The sequence below is a fragment of the Caretta caretta genome, chromosome 14 (genome assembly GCF_965140235.1).
Source record: "Caretta caretta isolate rCarCar2 chromosome 14, rCarCar1.hap1, whole genome shotgun sequence".
Taxonomy (NCBI): Eukaryota; Metazoa; Chordata; order Testudines; family Cheloniidae; genus Caretta; species Caretta caretta.
In genome coordinates, this window is record NC_134219.1 from 46,027,438 (window position 1) to 46,047,425 (window position 19,988).

A 19,988-nucleotide genomic window follows, 5' to 3' on the forward strand; every position below is an offset into this window, starting at 1 on the left:
CAGTACCTGATTTTTATTTGATCCCTCTCCAGCACTTGTTTTCTTTTGGTGTTCCCCTTTCCATCTCTGTTTGCAGTTTCTATCTCTATCACAGCAGGTGATGCAATGCTCTGTGAGAAGGAGGAGCAGAATTCTCAGCAGGAAAATGTTGAGCAAGTAGATAAACACAGAGAATTATCGCAAAGATGGAAAAGGAATGTGTCCAGGAGTCATGAGCAGGGAAAATCCTTTGCGATTCATCACAGACCAGAAAGAGAGCAGGGAAACCAGCCATTGGAGAAAATGGGTAAATTTATTTCCTGTCGAGGAACTCAGCAGGGCCTCAAGAAAACCACATCCCAGCAGGAAATCCTCAGCAGAAAGAGGAAAAATACATGCAGTGAGTGTGGGAAAAGCTTCAGTAAAAGATCAGCCCTTTTTCAGCATCAGAGAATCCACACGGGGGAGAAGCCCTATGAATGCAGTGAGTGTGGGAAAAGCTTCATTCAAAGATCAGGCCTTTTTCAGCATCATAGAGTCCACACAGGGGAGAGGCCCTATGAATGCCGTGAGTGTGGAAAATGCTTTAACAGGAGCTCAGACCTTTCTATACATCAGAGAATCCACACAGGGGAGAGGCCCTATGAATGCCATGTGTGTGGAAAATGCTTTAACAGGAGCTCAGACCTTTCTATACATCAGAGAATCCACACAGGGGAGAGGCCCTATGAATGCCATGAGTGTGGGAAAACCTTCCTTTGGAACTCAGCCCTTTCTAATCATCAGAGAATCCACACAGGGGAGAGGCCCTATGAATGCAGTGAGTGTGGGAAAAGCTTCATTCAAAGATCACACCTTTTTCACCATCAGAGAATCCACACAGGGGAGAGGCCCTATGAATGCAGTGAGTGTGGGAAAAGCTTCACTGAAAGATCAGCCCTTTTTGAGCACCAGAGAATCCACACAGGGGAGAGGCCCTACAAATGCAGTGAGTGTGGGAAAAGCTTCAGTCAAAGATTAGGCCTTTTTCAGCATCAAAGAATCCACACAGGGGAGAGGCCCTATGAATGCAGTGAGTGTGGGAAAACCTTCATTAGGAGCTCAGCCCTTTCTAATCATCAGAGAATCCACACAGGGGAGAGGCCCTACGAATGCAGTGAATGTGGGAAAAGCTTCATTCGAACAACAGACCTTTTTCACCATCAGAGAATCCACACGGGGGAGAGGCCCTATGAATGCAATGAGTGTGGGAAAAGCTTCATTAGGAGCTCAGCCCTTTCTAATCATCAGAGAATCCACACAGGGGAGAGGCCCTACGAATGCAGTGAATGTGGGAAAAGCTTCATTCGAACAGCAGACCTTTTTCAGCATCAGAGAATCCACACTGGGGAGAGGCCCTACAAATGCAGTGAGTGTAGGAAAACCTTCACTAGGAGCTCATCCCTTTATAAACATCAGAGAATCCACACAGGGGAAAATCCCTGTCATAAATATAAAGGGAAGGGTAAACACCTTTAAAATCCCTCCTGGCCAGAGGAAAAACCCTTTCACCTGTAAAGGGTTAAGAAGCTAGGATAACCTCGCTGGCACCTGACCAAAATGACCAATGAGGAGACAAGATACTTTCAAAGCTGGAGGGGGGAGAAACAAAGGCTCTCTCTGTGTGATGCTTTTGCCGGGAACAGAAAAGGAATGGAGTCTTTGAACTTAGTAAGTAAGCTAACTAGATATGCGTTAGATTCTGTTTTGTTGAAATGGCTGATAAAATAAGCTGTGCTGAATGGAATGTAGATTCCTGTTTTTGTGTCTTTTTGTAACTTAAGGTTTTGCGTAGAGGGATTCTCTATGTTTTGAATCTGATTACCCTGTAAGGTATTTACCATCCTGATTTTACAGAGGTGATTCTTTTACTTTTTTCCTTCAATTAAAATTCTTCTTTTAAGAACCTGCTTGCTTTTTCATTGTTCTCAAGATCCAAGGGTTTGGGTCTGTGTTCACCTATGCAAATTGGTGAGGATTTTTATCAAGTCTTCCCCAGGAAAGGGGGGGTAGGGTTTGGGGAGGATTTTGGGGGGAAAGATGTTTCCAAGCAGGCTCTTTCCCTGTATATATTTGTTAGACACTTGGTGGTGACAGCAATAAAGTCCAAGGGCAAAGGTAAACTAGTTTGTACCTTGGGGAAGTTTTAACCTAAGCTGGTAAAAATAAGTTTTGGGGGTTTTCATGCAGGTCCCCACATCTGTACCCTAGAGTTCAGAGTGGGGAAGGAACCTTGACAGGCCCTAGGAATGCCGTGAGTGTGGGAAAAGCTTGACTCAAAGATCAGAACTTTCTAATCATCAGAGAATTCACACAGGGGAAAGGCCCTACAAATGCAGTGAGTGTGGGAAAACCTTCTCTAGCAGCTCAGCCCTTTCTAGTCATCAGATAATTCACACAAAGGAGAGGCCCTACGAATGCAGTGAGTGTGGGAATACCTTCTCTTGGCACTCAGTCCATGTTAGCCATCAGAGAATCTGCAAGGGAGCTCAACACCATAAAAACCTCTAGGGCTATCAATACTTTACTTTTCCTGATTCCTACACAGTAACTTTGAATGCTGTTTGAACTGTTTGCAGCACCGTTATCCATTAGCTTGTCCAGATGAGTGCTCCATTTTTGCCTTTTGCAGTTCGCCCTCTTGAGGTGGACCTATTTGTCCTTTCTATTTTCCCATGAGTAATTTGAGTGTGCGCTTCCTATCAGGAACCAGGGAGCATCACATTTATACCATTCCTCCTATTGCAAAGTTATTGTTAGTCACCAATGATACAGATTGTATCATTGCCAGTTGTTCTCATGTTGCTCTGGGTTTTGCTAAAGAGCAGTTATATTTGCAACTTTTCAAATGATATGTAAATGAAGAGAAGCAGGGGCTTGAAAAAAAAAGTGTAATTTCAGCCTCTGTGACACTGGAAGGAGACGGGGTGACACTGAGATTTCCTCCTTCCCCATCACTGCAGAACTGTTAGCTTTTGTCTGAGCCATGTAGAGTTTATCTCTGTAACATTCTATCCATCTACTTGGCAAAGTGTCATGTGATGAAGCATTCTCCGTTGTGTGTGCTTGGAGATCATGCTTTGACTTCTTTAATCCTATATCAGAGTTGCTATGACTGGAGATGAAAGTGTCAAAGACCTGGGAAGGAAATTCAAATAGATCCCAAATACAGTGTAATCATTTGGAGTTTAAATCCAAGGTTCCATCAATTGGCAAATCCACTTCTGGCAAAGTGGCTGTGTCTCCCCTCCCTCCCTCCCTCCCTCCCCCCATTATTTAGATCCTAGTATACTGAAAATGTTGAAAATAACATAACTGACTCTTGGGACAGCACTGAGTGAAGTATGTTTGAATGGATCAGAGGAGAATGTGATGGGAGAATCTCTTGTCCTGATTCTGAATAATCAGATGTCAGCTCTCTGGAATTTCACTTGACACTTTCACTGTCATGTATTCTCTCTCTGTGATGTGGGTTTCTGTCTGTCCTGAGGGCTGTTTGCTCACCCAATTGGATATTAGTTCAGTTTGATATGATGGAGCTCAGATCTATTGGAGAATTTCAGACAAATGACCATTTGCTAAAGTGGTCATTCCTCACTTCAGCTTTGCTTTTTCCCCATCCCTCCATGATGACATGGAGAAAGTTCAAGTGCAGTTCTGTCAACATGAGAGAACTCTCCAATTTACAGGACATGCTAACAAAGAAACAGCAGTGATTTTAAAATCTCCACTCGGAAATAGCGAACAACAGCAGAACCTCATCTAACTGAAGGAAGTACATATGATCACAGTGTAGTTCAATTGTTGAAGTCAATATTGTCTCAGATGATCTGGGGAGAGAATTCCACCATAAGTGATTTTGAACGAGGCAAAATGCCCATGTATTTTGTTCCCAAATCATGTGTAACCCAGGCCATACAAAAGACCTCTCCTAGTTAATCCTATGTGATGAGGAATCCTGCCCTTCGTGACACAGATGGTGAGGAAATAGAAGTGGGTTTTTTGTTGAATTTATCCTTTGTATGTGCTAAAATGTGTATAAAATCAGTGTTGGCAATCTAATAGCAGCAGAAAAATAGCTATTTTTGAATAGAATCTCCATGTCTGGTAACTAACGGAGATTATGATCCAGCCCTGTATCCAGTCCCTTGCCTGAAACTGTGCCACCAAATTTAAGAAAAGCTGGGCATGTTTTGGGGAGCCATTCCTCACTAACACTGTTGATATTTTGAGTGGTTTTGTAAAGGATTCTACTTCAGAGAAGTGTAAATTTACCCTAACTAAGGCCAAGGATTTGGAAAGAACTGGGGTGAAAGGAGTACACACTGAGTTCTTGGTTTCTACTCCAGTAAAGGAAGCTATGGTGGCCAGGAAAATTGTTTGTACAAGCCCACTTACTCGTTTAGTGTCACTGATTACTGTAGCCAGACAGCCAGCCCCCCCCTCTCAGACCAGCATTGCTGGAAACACAGGAGGAAGCCGGAACAGGGCACTTAACATATATTCCAGCACAGCCTTTGAAGCTGTGAAAAGCACAGGTGTGCTGCTACAATGTGCCTCTGGGAACATATACAATGATTAAGCTCACAGCAGGCAGAGGCCCTGTGACAGACATGGCTCTTAGCCCCTACTAAATAGCGTGATGCACACACACCAACATCCTAGGTGGGAAAATATTTACCCTGATAAAAGAAATGTCCAGTAGTCGAAACTTATTGTTTCTCTCCCTTGCAAGTGTAAACTACTCTTGCGAAAGCTGGCGTCACCCAGACAGACCAGCCTCAATTTGGCATAAGAAAGGAGAAAGAGAATAAAGGAGTACAGAGGTATAAGTAGGGGACCTACAGCACCATGATTTTTGAGTGCTTTTCACTATCTATCTGCTGGTCAGATAAGTGACAGCCTCCCAAGGCTTCTGCAGCTAAGAGGGTCCCTACGCCTTGTCCCTTATTCGTCTTTCCGCGGAATTGAGTGACCGATCCTGGCTTGGCACTGCTGGAATCGAGAGATGCAAGGAGGGTAAGAAGCACCCACACCTGATCTCCTATCTTTAGTGTACACATATTTTGAAATAGAGCTCTATACTTTGTTTTCTTTCTTTGGGATTGTGGCTTCAGTTTTGTAACTTGTCTGTGTGTGTAACATCTCTACATTTAAATAAGTAGGCACTAGCAATTTTGTAACCACATGATTAGAATCTAGCTTAATAAATTTTGGTAACCATTTGTGCATAAGCCTGACTTGTTTTCTCTGGTTTACTGTAACGCAGCCAACACAATTAAAGAACCTCAGGCGTTTTGGCTCTAAAGCCTGGCCATTAGGTGAGAGTACTAAGAGCCTAGCGTTGAGTTGTGCCGCCTCCACGGGGCAAACTCTTGGGGCACCTGTCAGTCAATCCTGGCTGCCCGCTGCGAAGGAGCTCTGAGCTCTAGCAGTTAAAGTCACGGGTGTGGAGAGGCTCTTAGTGCTGCCATTGGGGCACCTGTCAGTCAGTATTGACTGCCCGCCGCGAAGGGACAGTGCGTCCTAGCGGTTAAAGTCACGGATGGTATAAACGGGCATAGCTGGCACCTCACCAAACATCCTTGGCCGTCGGCTAACAGAAATTGGCGTCACAAACAGGATTGTGATATAGGCTGCACTACAGTAACACGATGAAACCAGTCATGATAAACACCACAGAATTCCCTGAGCTAGAGAAAAGTTTGACCCAAGAGGGATGGGGAAATCCTCTGTGGAGCAAAGACCTGCTGGAGAAATATTGGGGAAAACCAGCAGAGATCTGGCAGCATTTCTGTAACTGGAGAACTGCCTGCAAGATGACGAAAGGGAAAGGAAAAGGTGCTTGTATATGGCTGCTTACTAACATTTGGCAAGCTGCCTGTAAGGATTATCATAGTCTGGCAATAGAATTTAATAGGCTGCAACAGGAAAGGGACACACTGCGCCAGGAATGCCAGTATTTAGATACCAGAGTAAGAACACTGAATAGGGATATGGTACATCTTCAGAAAAGATTACTTCCCTTAATTGAGAAAGAAGGGATAGAACGAAGGGAAAAGCTGGAGACTAAAACACGCAGTATCAACCGGGCTAAAGTTGAGACTGCTCTCTGGCTAGACCCTGAGGAATGGGATGGAGACATTTGGGATTCAGCAAATGAGTCCCCCTCCTCTGAGGAGGAAGGTCCCTCTGTAAAATTAAGACCAGCTATCACACATCACAAATCAGAAGAACATGAGGAAAATTTGAGTGGGGCAGAGCTGGATGAAGAAGGGGATGACAATTATCCATCCACCTCTTCAAAAACAAAGAAGGGAGGTAAAAAGGGAAAAGGGAGTAAAGCTCCAACACACTTTACCAAAATTACCACCCGCCAATATACTCCCATGGAGTTAAAAACAATCCAGGGAGATTTTGCTAAAAAGCCTGAGGAAGGTATAATAGAGTGGCTGGTCCGCCTCTGGGACACTGGGGGTGGATATATACGCCTGACAGCCCAAGAAACTGAGCGCCTTAACTTAGTTGCAGGAATATTCCTGGAACACTCAGAGGGGAACACCCCTAAAACACTTTGGTCTCTGGCTTGTCAATGGGCAAGAGGAATTTACCCAGCAGACCGAGATGAACCCACAGTAATGCACTGGACCAACATAGATGAGGTAAAAACAGCTCTATTAACTGTGGCTGTCATTAGCATGCTTGGCCAAAACCCTCAAGGGTTAGCCTATGAAAGCCCATGGGAGGGTCAGGTAGATGTAGATGATCTCAGACCCCTGCTTAAGGGAGTTCCGAGTAACCACAGGGCTATGGCACTGTCCCTTAGATCAGAAGCTGCAGCACATAGTACCTTTCGGGCACTGCTAAACCTTCTGGTGTCATACTTTAGAGAATTCAGAGACATCAGAGCACTGACAGGCAAAGCTAAGATGCGTTCCCTTCAGGGAAACAAGGGGGCACCGTCTAAAGGACATAAAAACAAGCGAGAGCCAACCCAGGAGGAAAAGGAGCTTAGAGCCAAGTTGTGGAGACAATGTCTGGCTTTAGGTTATCCCAGAGATGTGATAAATGGACTGCCCACAGAGCGGCTAAAATTATTAACCACCTTTAAAAGAGCTGACTGGGAGACAACTAATGCTACTCCCAGTGCACCTCTGCAGCTCTCTCCTCTTTCCCCACCTGCAGACACCCGGTATACTCCATTGCTGCGGCAACTGCAAGAGTTACCAGAGCAGGGAAACTAGCTTGCGGGGGTCAATCTCCTCTCCTAATAAACCAGCTTAAATCCAAAGAGGAGAAAACAACAGCAAAAGACCCCCGGATACATGTAACTGTAAATGACAAACACATTATTCCTTTCTTAATGGACACAGGGGCTCAAATGTCCATGATTAAGCGAGAAAGTTTTCAGGGCTCGCCACCTACTGGCCGAAAGCAAGTACTTGTTACAGGAGTAAATGACAGTACCATAACTTACCCATTAGTTAAGATAAAACTGGATATCCCCTTGCAACCCCACCATCAGCCCCGAAAATATGAGGTGATTTTGGGCAATGCCAACATACTGGGCATGGATGTTTTAAGAGGAAAGAAGGGAAGGATTAATGGGGAAAGATGGGCTTTGGAGTCAGTTCTGTTCCTCATGCCACCCACTTGGAAGAGGAAAGCCCTCCCCACTATTCTGTAAACTTACTTAGCAGCACGCCTGCTCTCCCGCCCTCAACAGTAACAAACATAAAGCAGTATACAGAGGAACAGCCGTGTTAGTCTGTATTCGCAAAAAGAAAAGGAGTACTTGTGGCACCTTAGAGACTAACCAATTTATTTGAGCATGAGCTTTCGTGAGCTACAGCTCACTGAAGTGAGCTGTAGCTCACGAAAGCTCATGCTCAAATAAATTGGTTAGTCTCTAAGGTGCCACAAGTACTCCTTTTCTTTTTATAAAGCAGTATAATGTCCCAGCTGAGGCCATAAGCCCTGTTACTGACCTGATCAAAAATTTGGAACAGCGAGGAATTTTAATTCGTACCCACTCTCGCTTTAATTCTCCTGTGTGGCCCGTCAAGAAACCAAATGGCAAATGGAGACTCACTATAGACTATAGGAAGCTAAACAGTAACACTGGACCATTAACTGCAGCAGTCCCTAGCATAACAGATATTGTAAACACCATACAAACCTGGGATAAACCCTGGCTAGCAGTATTAGATGTAAAGGACATGTTCGTCATGGTCCCTTTGCAACCAGCTGACCAGGAAAGATTTGCTTTTACTTGGAAAGGTGTACAATACACTTTTACCCGAATGCCACAAGGGTTTAAACACTCACCCACTATTTGCCATGGGGCACTGGCAAAGGTCCTAGATGACCTTATCCTGCCACCCAATGTACAAACTGTGCAATACATTGATGACATCTTAATAGGTGGGAAAACCTCAGAAGAGGTACAGGAGGCTATGAATCAAATCAAAGGAGCACTAGAAGCCCTTAATTTAGAGTTACCAGCTGAGAAATGCCAAGGTCCCTCCCAAGAGATAAAATTCTTAGGTACTGTATGGATGGGAGGTAGGAGGTCTGTGCCTAATGACACTGTGCAAGAGCTAAATCAGGCACCCTCCCCTGAAAGTAAAGATCAATTGAGACAGATTTTGGGAACCCTGGGGTTTTGGAGAAAACATGTACCTGGCTTTGCCATTATAGCCAGACCATTGTACAATTTGTTAAAGAAAAGTGCTGCCTGGGAATGGGCTCCTGCCCATGAGGAAGCCCTCAGGGAACTGATAGGGGAGATACACACCTATCAGGCTCTGGGTCCCATACATCCTGAAGCCCCATTCCATTTGTACCTAACTGTGGGAGCCACTGGAATGTCTTATGCTCTCTGGCAAGAAAGTGACACTGCTCCCAGACGACCAATTCAGTTTGGTTCCAAGTCATGGCAAGGGTCACAGGCTAACTACACACCTTATGAGAAGGTGCTTCTGGCAGCTTACACAGCCTTGAGAGAAACTGAGGAATTAACTCAGGATAAGGACATCACAATTCACACTCCTCTTCCAATCATTAAACCTATATTGGAAGGGAAAGAGTTACCACCTGGTGTAGCACAAAAGATGACTATCCAAAGATGGGCACTTTACATACACCACAGGGTAGGTAGTGCAGACACTGCACAAAACCCCACTATGATTCAGGAATCCCTATGGAAAGTAGGAATGCCTGATGAATACCGCCTGCCTCCACAGCAGTCTCCCATTAAGGATGCTGCCCCATTTGATCCTTCTAAGCCTGAGGGAGTATGGTTCACTGATGGCAGTGCCAGGCTGGTAAAAGGAAAATGGAAGGGAAAAGCTGCAGCAGTGCCTGCAGACACCTCTGCAGCACCCCTAACTGCTGAAATTGATGGGTCAGCACAACTTGCAGAATTGGCTGCAATTAAACTGGCCTGTGAAGCAGGAGCCACCGCAGTATATACGGACTCCTATGCTGTATGGGCAGGTGCCACTCAGTGGATCACTAACTGGAAAAATAACCACTGGGAAATAGGAGGTAAACCAGTCTGGGGACTGGAATACTGGAAGTGGTTATATCAGCATGCCCTGCAACAACCCCTGTCTATAGGACATGTCTCAGCTCATCAGAGGACTAATACCCCAGCTGCACAGTTAAACAATTTAGCCGATGCAGCTGCCCAGCTCTTTACCACACAAGTAGAATGGGAACGCTTATATTCATGGTTACATGATAATTTAGGACACACAGGAAGTGATGAGTTAGTGCGGCAAGCACATATCAGGGGGTGGCCTATCACCCACAGACAGGCTAGAGACCTGGTGCAAGCCTGCGCTATTTGTGCTGAGACTAGAAAACATATAGCAGAAGGACAAAGGTTTGCCAGGCTAAGAGATGGAAAAACACTATGGGCAACCTGGCAGGTCGACTATGTCGGACCACTGCCCACTACAAGGCAGCGGTGGAAATACATCTTGACTGGGGTAGAAATTGTTTCAGGGATTGGTTTTGCATATCCAACCCGATTGGCAACAGGGTTGTCCACAGTTATGGGACTAAACCGCTTAACAGCAATTGTCCCAATGCCTCAAGAAATCCAATCAGATAATGGTTCGCATTTTAAGAATAAACTTATAAGGGAATGGACCCTTAACCATGGAGTCCAATGGACCTTCCACCTTCCATATCGACCTCAATCTAATGGCATGGTCGAGCACTGGAATGGGTTGCTAAAGAATCACTTGAAGCCTACTGATCGCACATGGGGAGACAGACTGGATGAAGTGGTGCAGAGATTAAACAACAGACAGACTCCTACAGGAAGTCCAATCAGCAGGGGATTCTTCCCTACAGGGAAAGCTATCTCCCCTGCCAGAACACCACTGCACAGTTCCAAGTATGCTCCCGGAGACACTGTTGTGATTAAACACCCAGCCCTGGGAACCTTTACCTGCGTTTTGCATGCCTATAAAGAGAAAGGTGTATGGAGTGCCTTAAATGCTGATAAAAGGCTAATAACCATTACAGAGGCTTGGATCGCATCCAAGACTGGCTGACCATGTGATTTATTGCAGGAATGGTCCCATGGTTCCGAGCAACCTGCCAGCTAACCTGTCAGCAAAATGGACCATGCAGCAGACCTGTCTGATCACTAGAGACTACTATGGACTGTTGATATATTTGCCATTACTTATAATAGTAGGTGTAATTTTTGCTTTTAGTGTTAAAATAAGTTTTTTAGCTAGAACACGACCCACCAGAGATATGTTCCTGCAAGCCCTCATGATCCTTCTGTTGGCTCCAGTCACCTTGGCAATACCAGAACATCCTCTTCGGGGAGCAATCCAAACCATCGCCTCAGCTGCTGGTACTACAAATTGCTGGATGTGCACCTTGCTAGATTCAACCAATGGACTGGGAATTGAATTTGTACCACTACATGCAGTGGCTGAGAATGGACAAACCTCATGGATGCAATGGTTAGCTCAACACTTTCCCTCTCCCCGTTTTTACATTCCCTCTCCCCGTTTTTACATTCGGTTGTGAATACTGTTTTAACCATTTTAATTATTGTAATTGTTTTTTGTGTAACTTTATGTATTATGAAGCGTTTGATTCAAACTGCTCTTTCCTCCACGCAAATCAGATACCTAGAGCTAAAAAGGGATCCTAACCAATTCCGCGAACCCTCATCCTCTAATTTGGTTGTTGGGTATTTCTAGATTTCCCCAAGGAGGGCAAGAGGTGCTGGCATCACCGCCACCTTGCAATCTGGGATGTAGTGTGGTGCATCAGGGGGTGGAATGTAGCCAGACAGCCAGCCCCCCCCTCTCAGACCAGCATTGCTGGAAACACAGGAGGAAGCCGGAACAGGGCACTTAACATATATTCCAGCACAGCCTTTGAAGCTGTGAAAAGCACAGGTGTGCTGCTACAATGTGCCTCTGGGAACATATACAATGATTAAGCTCACAGCAGGCAGAGGCCCTGTGACAGACATGGCTCTTAGCCCCTACTAAATAGCGTGATGTGCACACACCAACATCCTAGGTGGGAAAATATTTACCCTGATAAAAGAAATGTCCAGTAGTCGAAACTTATTGTTTCTCTCCCTTGCAAGTGTAAACTACTCTTGCGAAAGCTGGCGTCACCCAGACAGACCAGCCTCAATTTGGCATAAGAAAGGAGAAAGAGAATAAAGGAGTACAGAGGTATAAGTAGGGGACCTACAGCACCATGATTTTTGAGTGCTTTTCACTATCTATCTGCTGGTCAGATAAGTGACAGCCTCCCAAGGCTTCTGCAGCTAAGAGGGTCCCTAAGCCTTGTCCCTTATTCGTCTTTCCGCGGAATTGAGTGACCGATCCTGGCTTGGCACCGCTGGAATCGAGAGATGCAAGGAGGGTAAGAAGCACCCACACCTGATCTCCTATCTTTAGTGTACACATATTTTGAAATAGAGCTCTATACTTTGTTTTCTTTCTTTGGGATTGTGGCTTCAGTTTTGTAACTTGTCTGTGTGTGTAACATCTCTACATTTAAATAAGTAGGCACTAGCAATTTTGTAACCACATGATTAGAATCTAGCTTAATAAATTTTGGTAACCATTTGTGCATAAGCCTGACTTGTTTTCTCTGGTTTACTGTAACGCAGCCAACACAATTAAAGAACCTCAGGCGTTTTGGCTCTAAAGCCTGGCCATTAGGTGAGAGTACTAAGAGCCTAGCGTTGAGTTGTGCCGCCTCCACGGGGCAAACTCTTGGGGCACCTGTCAGTCAATCCTGGCTGCCCGCTGCGAAGGAGCTCTGAGCTCTAGCAGTTAAAGTCACGGGTGTGGAGAGGCTCTTAGTGCTGCCATTGGGGCACCTGTCAGTCAGTATTGACTGCCCGCCGCGAAGGGACAGTGCGTCCTAGCGGTTAAAGTCACGGATGGTATAAACGGGCATAGCTGGCACCTCACCAAACATCCTTGGCCGTCGGCTAACAGATCCAGTAAAGGAAGCTATGGTGGCCAGGAAAATTGTTTGTACAAGCCCACTTACTCGTTTACTGTCACTGATTACCATTCCAAAGGATACCAGGGTTAGATTGAGAACGATCATCCTTCACCATTTTGATCCAATGCTTCATGGGACGTCCCTTCTCCGTGGATCCCACCCTGGCTACCTGATTGGGTACCAAGGACTTTGAGGCGGTGGAAATGATGACAAGCAGCGAGGCAATGAATGTGTCGGGCTCCAGTTTCAGACATCAGGATCCACCCGTGTTGAGTCCTGAGTCGGTGGTTTTGTGCCTGACGCTGTGAGCTGATGCTGGCGCAGCTGCCCAGTTTAGCTGCACTCCTGTAGCACTGCGTTTACAGATGCTCTAAGCCAAGGGGAGAGATCTCTGCTCTGGACTGTATTAGTCCAGCCCCGCAAGCGGCGGCGACTGTCTTGGCAGGAGAAACTCTCCTCTTGATGTCGCGCTATCTGCACGGGGGGCTGGGGCTCTGTAAGTACGTTGCTCAGTGGTGTGGACTTTTCACACCCCTGAGCAATATAGTTCGACTCATAGACTTTAAGGTCAGCAGGGACCATTATGATCATGTAGTCTGACCTCCTGCACAACGCAGGCCACAGAATCTCACCCACCCATTCCTGTAATAAACCTCTTACCTATGTCTGAGCTGTTGAAGTCCTCAAATCGTAGTTTAAAGACTTCAAGGTACGGAGAATTCTCCAGCAAGTTATACCGATAAATATCTTTAGTGTAGACCAGACAGTTTTCTCTTGTGTTTTATGCATTTGCATCACTTCTCCTCTACCTCCTCCTACTTTGAAAGATTAAAAAGTGAGAAAAGAGGTATTTTTCCTCACGATGCAAACCTTCCCACAAAGGAGACCTCTTCCACCAACACACATAGCAGAAGATCCTGAGATATATGAACTCCCAGAAGTGGTTGGGACCTACATTGGGACAAACCACAACTTGAGCCAAGGTTCAGTTGTTGGCAATGAGTTTTCTTTTAATCCCAACATATGACAAGAATTTGTAATCTTTGAATATGTTATTGTTACCAATGAAAATGAAATGATAGGTGACGTTATCGGTTAAAGAGTAAGAGACTAATTGTGTGATAATCTGAATGATTTTGGAATACTGAAAGCGGTCTTGTTTTTTTAGTTGTACAGGAAGTGATAGCCAATCTTGAAAAGTTAATTTGATTTAATTTACCCCCTGTAGTGTAAGAAGTTCTGGTAGAAAACCTTGCTCCAAAGGTTGGGGTGGGAGAATGTGTGTGAGAGAGAGTGTATAAGAGAATATTGGCCCAGTATAGATTTTAATTTTTTGTATTTCAAATAGAACTCATTTTGCTTAGCCTCAAAGTCAATTTCTATTAAAAGGAAAACTACTCGAGACAAGTTGTGTAACTTTTTGCCCACTTACACTGTAAGGGTCACTGACTTCCCCACTTCTCTAATTTGCAACAGAGAGGCATCACATCTGTCATAGGACGTGTCCAGCAGGTAGGAAAACCGCCATCGTCAACCATCAATACGAAGGAAAAGGCTGAACTCCATTGCCTTTCATATCAAAAAGCCATCTAAAGCTGGTCTACGCTGAAAAGCTATGTTGACATAGCTCCATCTCTCAAGGGTGTGAAAAATCCACTCCACTGACCTGAGCCCCAGTGTAGACAGTGTTAGGTTGTCAGAAGAATACTTCCAGTGTTTGAAGTGTAGAGATAGCGTTAGACAGATTGATCCCCTATGGGAAGCAAGTCATGACATCAATTCCAATTTTGACCCATCTCCCTGTATGTGAGAAAGCTACTAGTATGGAGGGCTGAGCCAGCTGTCTGATCGCCTGGTTCCTCAACTGTAGCTACAGCTCTTAGTACCCATCAATCCAAAGACTGAGAGAAATGGAGAGTTCCAACCATTGTCATTTTAGTATCTTATTAGTCCTTTCCCTATTTTTTGTGCTGGCCTTTCTGTTCTATCAGAGTGGGACGGTATAGCTCAGTGCATGCATGACAAAAGCTGATTGGTGCCAATTGGCAAAGGAGTCACTGTTATTTACAAGCAACTCCTGTCTCAGACCTGACAAACTCACCACACCGAATACACTGATTTTATGATATTTATCCAGGAAGCACAGCAGTGAGATCTCTACTGAAAGCTTGTAAATCATTGTCAGGGGATCTTCTGCTGTGGGTCGTTCTCCATCTCTCCTGTTGAAGGTGCTCCAGTTTGGTTAAATCATTGGAACTGGGAATTTGAACCCTGATCTCCCAGGTGGGTGCCCTGACCACCAGCCTGCAGCATCACTCTCCCGGGTGCAATTAATGTTTAATGATTTATGCAAAGTGGAACAGCGCCAGCAGGGGCAATTGAGACTGCCCCACCCAAGGCACCCAGCTGGGATGTAGGAGACCTGGGTGCCCATAGCTGCTCCTATCAGATAGAGATGGGTTTTGAAGTAGGGTCTCCCACTTGCTGACTCAGTGCTCAAACCACTGAACTCGGGCATAGAACAAGGGTTCCACCTCCGGTGGAGTTAGGTGAGCAGGGCTGACCAGGCTAGGAGCCCAACTGACGACAACCAACAGGAGGCACCTAAGTCCCTTTGTGGCAGAAGGCTTGGGCCACCCCTGTCCTTAGCTGTTCTGACTGGCTGGCTTCGGCAGCTCTCCATCCAGCACACTGGCTTTTGTGGATCCAGCCCCTCATAAGAAGGGCACCCAGGGCTCCCCCAGAAAAGCCCTAAGGTTGATGGTCTCTGAGTTCTCTTCACCCACTTCTGCACCCCAATTCCTCACTGAGACACTAACAGGCACAAAGTGATGGTCAGTAGCAGCCTTGGTGCCCAGGGATGTGGTCTCAGAGCTGGGATGTCCAAAGCCCAGCACAGGGTGTGACCAGTGTGAAATGAGCTATTTCAGGACACAGAGAAAACACACCCCTGTAGCAGTCAGCAAATCATGTCGTAGGTTCCAGAAGCCAAACAAGAGGTGGGGGGTGGGGGTGAGAATCAGATATGGGGCCTTTCCCGTCTTGGGAGTGTTGACTCCAGTTCACCCTCAGGGTTGGGGGACTGGCTGGCCCAGAGGGGCAGGGAATGGATATGGGGCCTTTCTATAGAGAGCGTGCCGGCTCTGATCCGACTCCAGGGAAGGGGGCTGGCTGGCTGAGGGGTTCAGGAATGGGATAAGGGGCTTTACCCTACTGGGGCACTGGCTCCAATCTAGCACCAGGATTGCAGGCTAGCTGGCTCATGAAGGTGGGGAACAAGAAAAGTAAAAGTTTAGAATATTACTGGTATCCAGTGTGTTAGTTCTTTTACCCTCATGACCTGGGAAGTAATAGGGAAAGGTGGGAGTTTTTAACATAGTTATATTACACATACATTGCTCTCCTGGTGGTTCTTGCCAGAAAATCTCCTCTAATCCAATCGCACTGTAGCGAGGTGGAGACTCACCAGCACAGCACCTCCTAGGGAATTAGCTCTCCAGTGTACAGAGCACCTCCTACTGGCCAGTGTCTAGCCTGCCACTGGCACCTGTGTCCCTGCCGGACCCCGGTGCCCTTTACCATGGGGTGCTGCCCCTGCAGTAGCCCCTTATTCTGAGTTTCCCCGCCCAGGGGAACCCCCAACCCTCTAAACCGACTTTGCCTCAGTGGCTGCTGCCAGTCATCATCTTGCCCCCAGTCACTGGGGCAGACTGCAGTGTAATGGCCACTCATCATCGGCAAGGGGTTAGGACCTGCTGCCTTTGCCTATGCCCGGGCTGCCCCTCTGCAGCCCCAGTACCTTTTCATAGGCCTTCACCAAGGCCTGCAGCCTGGGGGTTTAAAAGGTTGGAGCTCCGCAGCTCCCCTTGCCCTTCCCCAGCACTGCTCCACTTCAGGTACCCTACTCCCCTTCCCACTCACTCCAGGGCTAGAGTGAGACTTCTCCAGCTTCTGGCTCACAGCCCCCTTATCAGGGCCAACTGGGCCCTAATTGAGCTGGCCACAGCTGTGTACCATCCGGAAACATACCTAAGGAAAAGGTTATTTTCATGTTTTGTCAGCAGAGGAGTTAAGACTGTCATATCTGTAGCTCATACCCAATCCATCTCACTTTCTGTTAGCGTAACAGCTAATAACTGGCGTTCAGAACGCCACAAGGCCAGCAGCCGGGGCCCTTCGCAGCTCTCGGGAACTGCTCGGGGTAAGAATTCGCTGCCCGCCGCAGCCAGAGGTCCGACCTCGCTTCTAAAAAGGCCGTCGGATGAGGCTGATTCCTACAGCTCGCAGTCTCACAAACCCACGGTGCAGCAGCGACAGGCCCAACTTTGCTGAAAAAGGGCATTTCCAGCAGCCTCCTCACATGTCAAACCGACCCGGCCGCTTTCCGGAACAGCGGAACAGGCCCACAAGCGGCCGATGGGGCCTGTCTTGCCCCGAGTACGGCTTTTGATGCGGCCTCCCGTGACCTTCTCCCAAAGGATGGACAGAAACCCCGGTGGCCAGAAGGACACAGCAGATGGGCGCCCGGAGTGGGGGTCGCCAGGGACCGGTGGTGGAGAGGTTTCTCCTCACGATCTGAAGGACTGAGAGACCCCGGCCCGGAGAGCGCCCTGGGAGAGTGTGTGAAAACGGAAGGTCTGGAAAACAGGGAGCGAGGCGGGAAGGCGGGAAGGGGCCAACAGCGTCGGAGCATCGACAAGTCCAGCCGCGTCTGTCGCCAAAAGCGGCGCCTCACGCCCTGCCCGCGTCGGTCCCGGCCGCAGCGAGCCCGCCCCTGCGCGGGGCCCTGCCGCAGGCGCCCCGGGGCGGGGCGGGGCGGGTTCACCGAGCCGACACCGGTCGCGACGTGCTGCCCTCGGGAGCCCAGCAAGAAGCCGCGCGCGCGGAGGGGCGGGTCGGGCCCGGGAGCTGAGGCTCCGCCCCCGGGAGCTGAGGCTCCGCCCCCCAGCGAGCAGCCCGGGGACACGAGAGTTCGCCTGAGAAGGCGCCGCTGCTGCCAAGGTGGGGGCGGGTCTGAGAGGCGCCGGCCCAGTGTGGGGCTGGGCGGGGTCTCTGTGGCGGAAGGGGATGAGGCGCCGGCGGGAGGAGGGAATCACGCTGATCCCGGCACCTGCCCTTACCTGGGCTGGAGAGGGCGGAACCGGCCCCGGGGCAGGCTGGGAGAGGTAGTTCCTGACTCTCCCGCGAGCGGAAGTGACGTCGGACCGGGGAGGACGAGCCGGGCTCGTGCGGGGCCGTTGGCGCCTCTCTCAAGGTGGAGAAGCGTTTGGTGCCGCTCGAGCTCTGGGCATGCGCAGATGGAGGGGGGCGGGGCGGAGCGGAGCAGGGCGGGAGTCCCGCATTCGCAGAGGCAGAGCTCACCGGCTGCTGCGGGAGCGGGCTGAGCGGCAGGGTCTGTGCCGGGGCGACCTTCATTAACCCCCCCGCGCCCGGCCCGCGCCCTGCTCCCGCTGCCCTGCCCGCCCCGCTGCCGAGCTGCCGCCTCCAGGTACCGGAGCGAGCCCCGGGGGCGGGGCGGTGACGCTGCCCCAGTGTCCGCGGGGACCCGGCATCGGGCGGCGCCGGGACCTGCTCCCGGGGGGGGCCGCGCCCGGGGGGGCTCGGAGCTGCTGTCCCAGCGGGAGCCCAGCGCCCCCCGGCGGGGTCTGGACGGGGCAGCGGGTGAAGGGGCGAGGCTGGGAGACCCCGACCCCGCGGGGCCGGGCTGGGGGGCCGCTCTCTGCCGGCAACAGGGCCCGGGCAGGCCCGGGAGGGGACGGGGGCAGCGAGCGGCCCCCCCCGGAGGCGGCCCGGCCCCGGGCTGCGGCCAGGAGCTCGTTCCTCCGCGGGGCCGCGTCCTGCCGCACCTGGGAGACGCCTCGGGGCTGCCCAGCCCCAGGGGAGCCGCAGCCAGGCCCTGCCCCGCGCCGCCGGGACCCGGGGGGGGTCCGGGGGGGCTTGAACGGTCCCTGAGCAGCCTCAGGAAACCCCCGGGGGAGAAGGGGGGGCGGGAGGTGAGTGAATTGGATCCTTTCCCTGCTGGTGCCGCTCACACCCTGATACAAATTCTCTCCAGTTCTTCCCCTTTTCTCTCTCATTATCTCACACGTGGCTATAAAATCCGGGGTGATTCCCCCCCCCGCCCCACTTTCCCCTCAAATGATCAGCTCTCTCCCGATTTCCCCCTGTTCTCGCCATAATTCTCAAATGTCAATTTCAAATCTCTGGTGTGGGGGATTTTCTCACCCATTTTACCTGCAGCGCTTTGTCCTTGTTTAGGTGAGACATTGTTCCCTGAGTCGGTGCCCAAAACATGGCTGCCCCTGGAGTGGGGATGGGATGAGACGCCTCTTCTCCGCCAGGGTGGGGGAAGCGAGGAGCAAGTGTCCCCCGTGGAGACTGCCCAGACCCCGGTTTCCCAATCCCACTTGCTGGCCCCAAACTGCCAACACAGTTCTCCCCAGCTGTCCATTGACCCTCACCCAGAAAGCCTTCCAGCTCCTCCTCCTCCTTTGCCCTCTTAAATCGCCTCTTCAAAGGGCTCCTTGCTGCCCGTGTGAATGGAGGCAGACGGGGAACCATCACTTTCTGTTTATGTATTGCACAGTATATAAAATCCAGTCAAACAGGTCCCCTTTTCCAACTAGTTATTTCATAGCAATATAAAATTCCCTCTGATCTTGGTGTTTTTCTCTCATGTTATCAATTACTTAGTTTGTGACATGTATTCTTTGCAAATCTCAAAGATTGTTATGAAATAACCTAAACATTTGCCCCGCTTTTTCTCTAGTTGTCTATTTCTAATTGAATATGCCCTGAGATTTTCCCTGTCTCTCTAATTATAAAATACTAAGAAAATCTCAGATTTACACTTTTTCCTCAGATTCTTCAACGTGGAAATAAAATGTTTGGAAATGTTCCCCATTTCCTCTGTATTCATTTTTCAAATATTGATGTGAAATACACTCAGATTTTACCTCCTATCAACAACTGATATAAAATCCCTCTGATTTTCCACTTTCCTCTCTCTAATTTGCAAAATGGCAAAACGGGAGGAGGGGAGTCCTAGGCAAAGGGCATGGCAGAGGCTCTGGGGGCTGCTATTAAATTTGTGCCCCGAGTCCTTCTCCTAGATGTGGGGGTGAGGGAGGTGGGAAGGGGGTTAGCACTGCTACACAATGACCTCTTCCACATCACTCTGGACTCATCCTTCCTGAAATCTGGTTTCATTGAGACCATTGTTAATCCAGAGTCACTGTATGGAAAGACAAGGAGTGACTCCAGATGAACAGTGGGGCAAATGAGATTAGCAATTCTCCCTGTGAGAAGGTGCTCTCATTAGCTGCTCTCCCCAGAGAGCTGAAGGAGGGAAGGCTGCTCAAAGGCTCTGTTCCTCTTGCCTAAGGATATTGGGGTTCAGCTTCCTGGGTCAGGTGCTGCAGCCTCCATGCTGATCCGGGAGACCAGCTTGCTGCTACCCT

At 48.8% G+C, this 19,988-nt stretch overlaps 1 protein-coding gene across 1 annotated transcript in view; it reads left to right on the forward strand.

Moving 5' to 3' along the window:
• Positions 1–19,988, forward strand: part of LOC125621632 (uncharacterized) — a 65,857-nt gene that overhangs the window by 8,922 nt on the left and 36,947 nt on the right. Inside the window, exons 5-8 of the mRNA XM_075119107.1 lie at positions 77–1,491; positions 2,323–2,478; positions 17,007–17,529; positions 18,004–18,521. Coding sequence (XP_074975208.1) covers positions 77–1,491; positions 2,323–2,478; positions 17,007–17,529; positions 18,004–18,521 — 2,612 coding nt within the window. The remainder of the gene's footprint in view (positions 1–76; positions 1,492–2,322; positions 2,479–17,006; positions 17,530–18,003; positions 18,522–19,988) is intronic.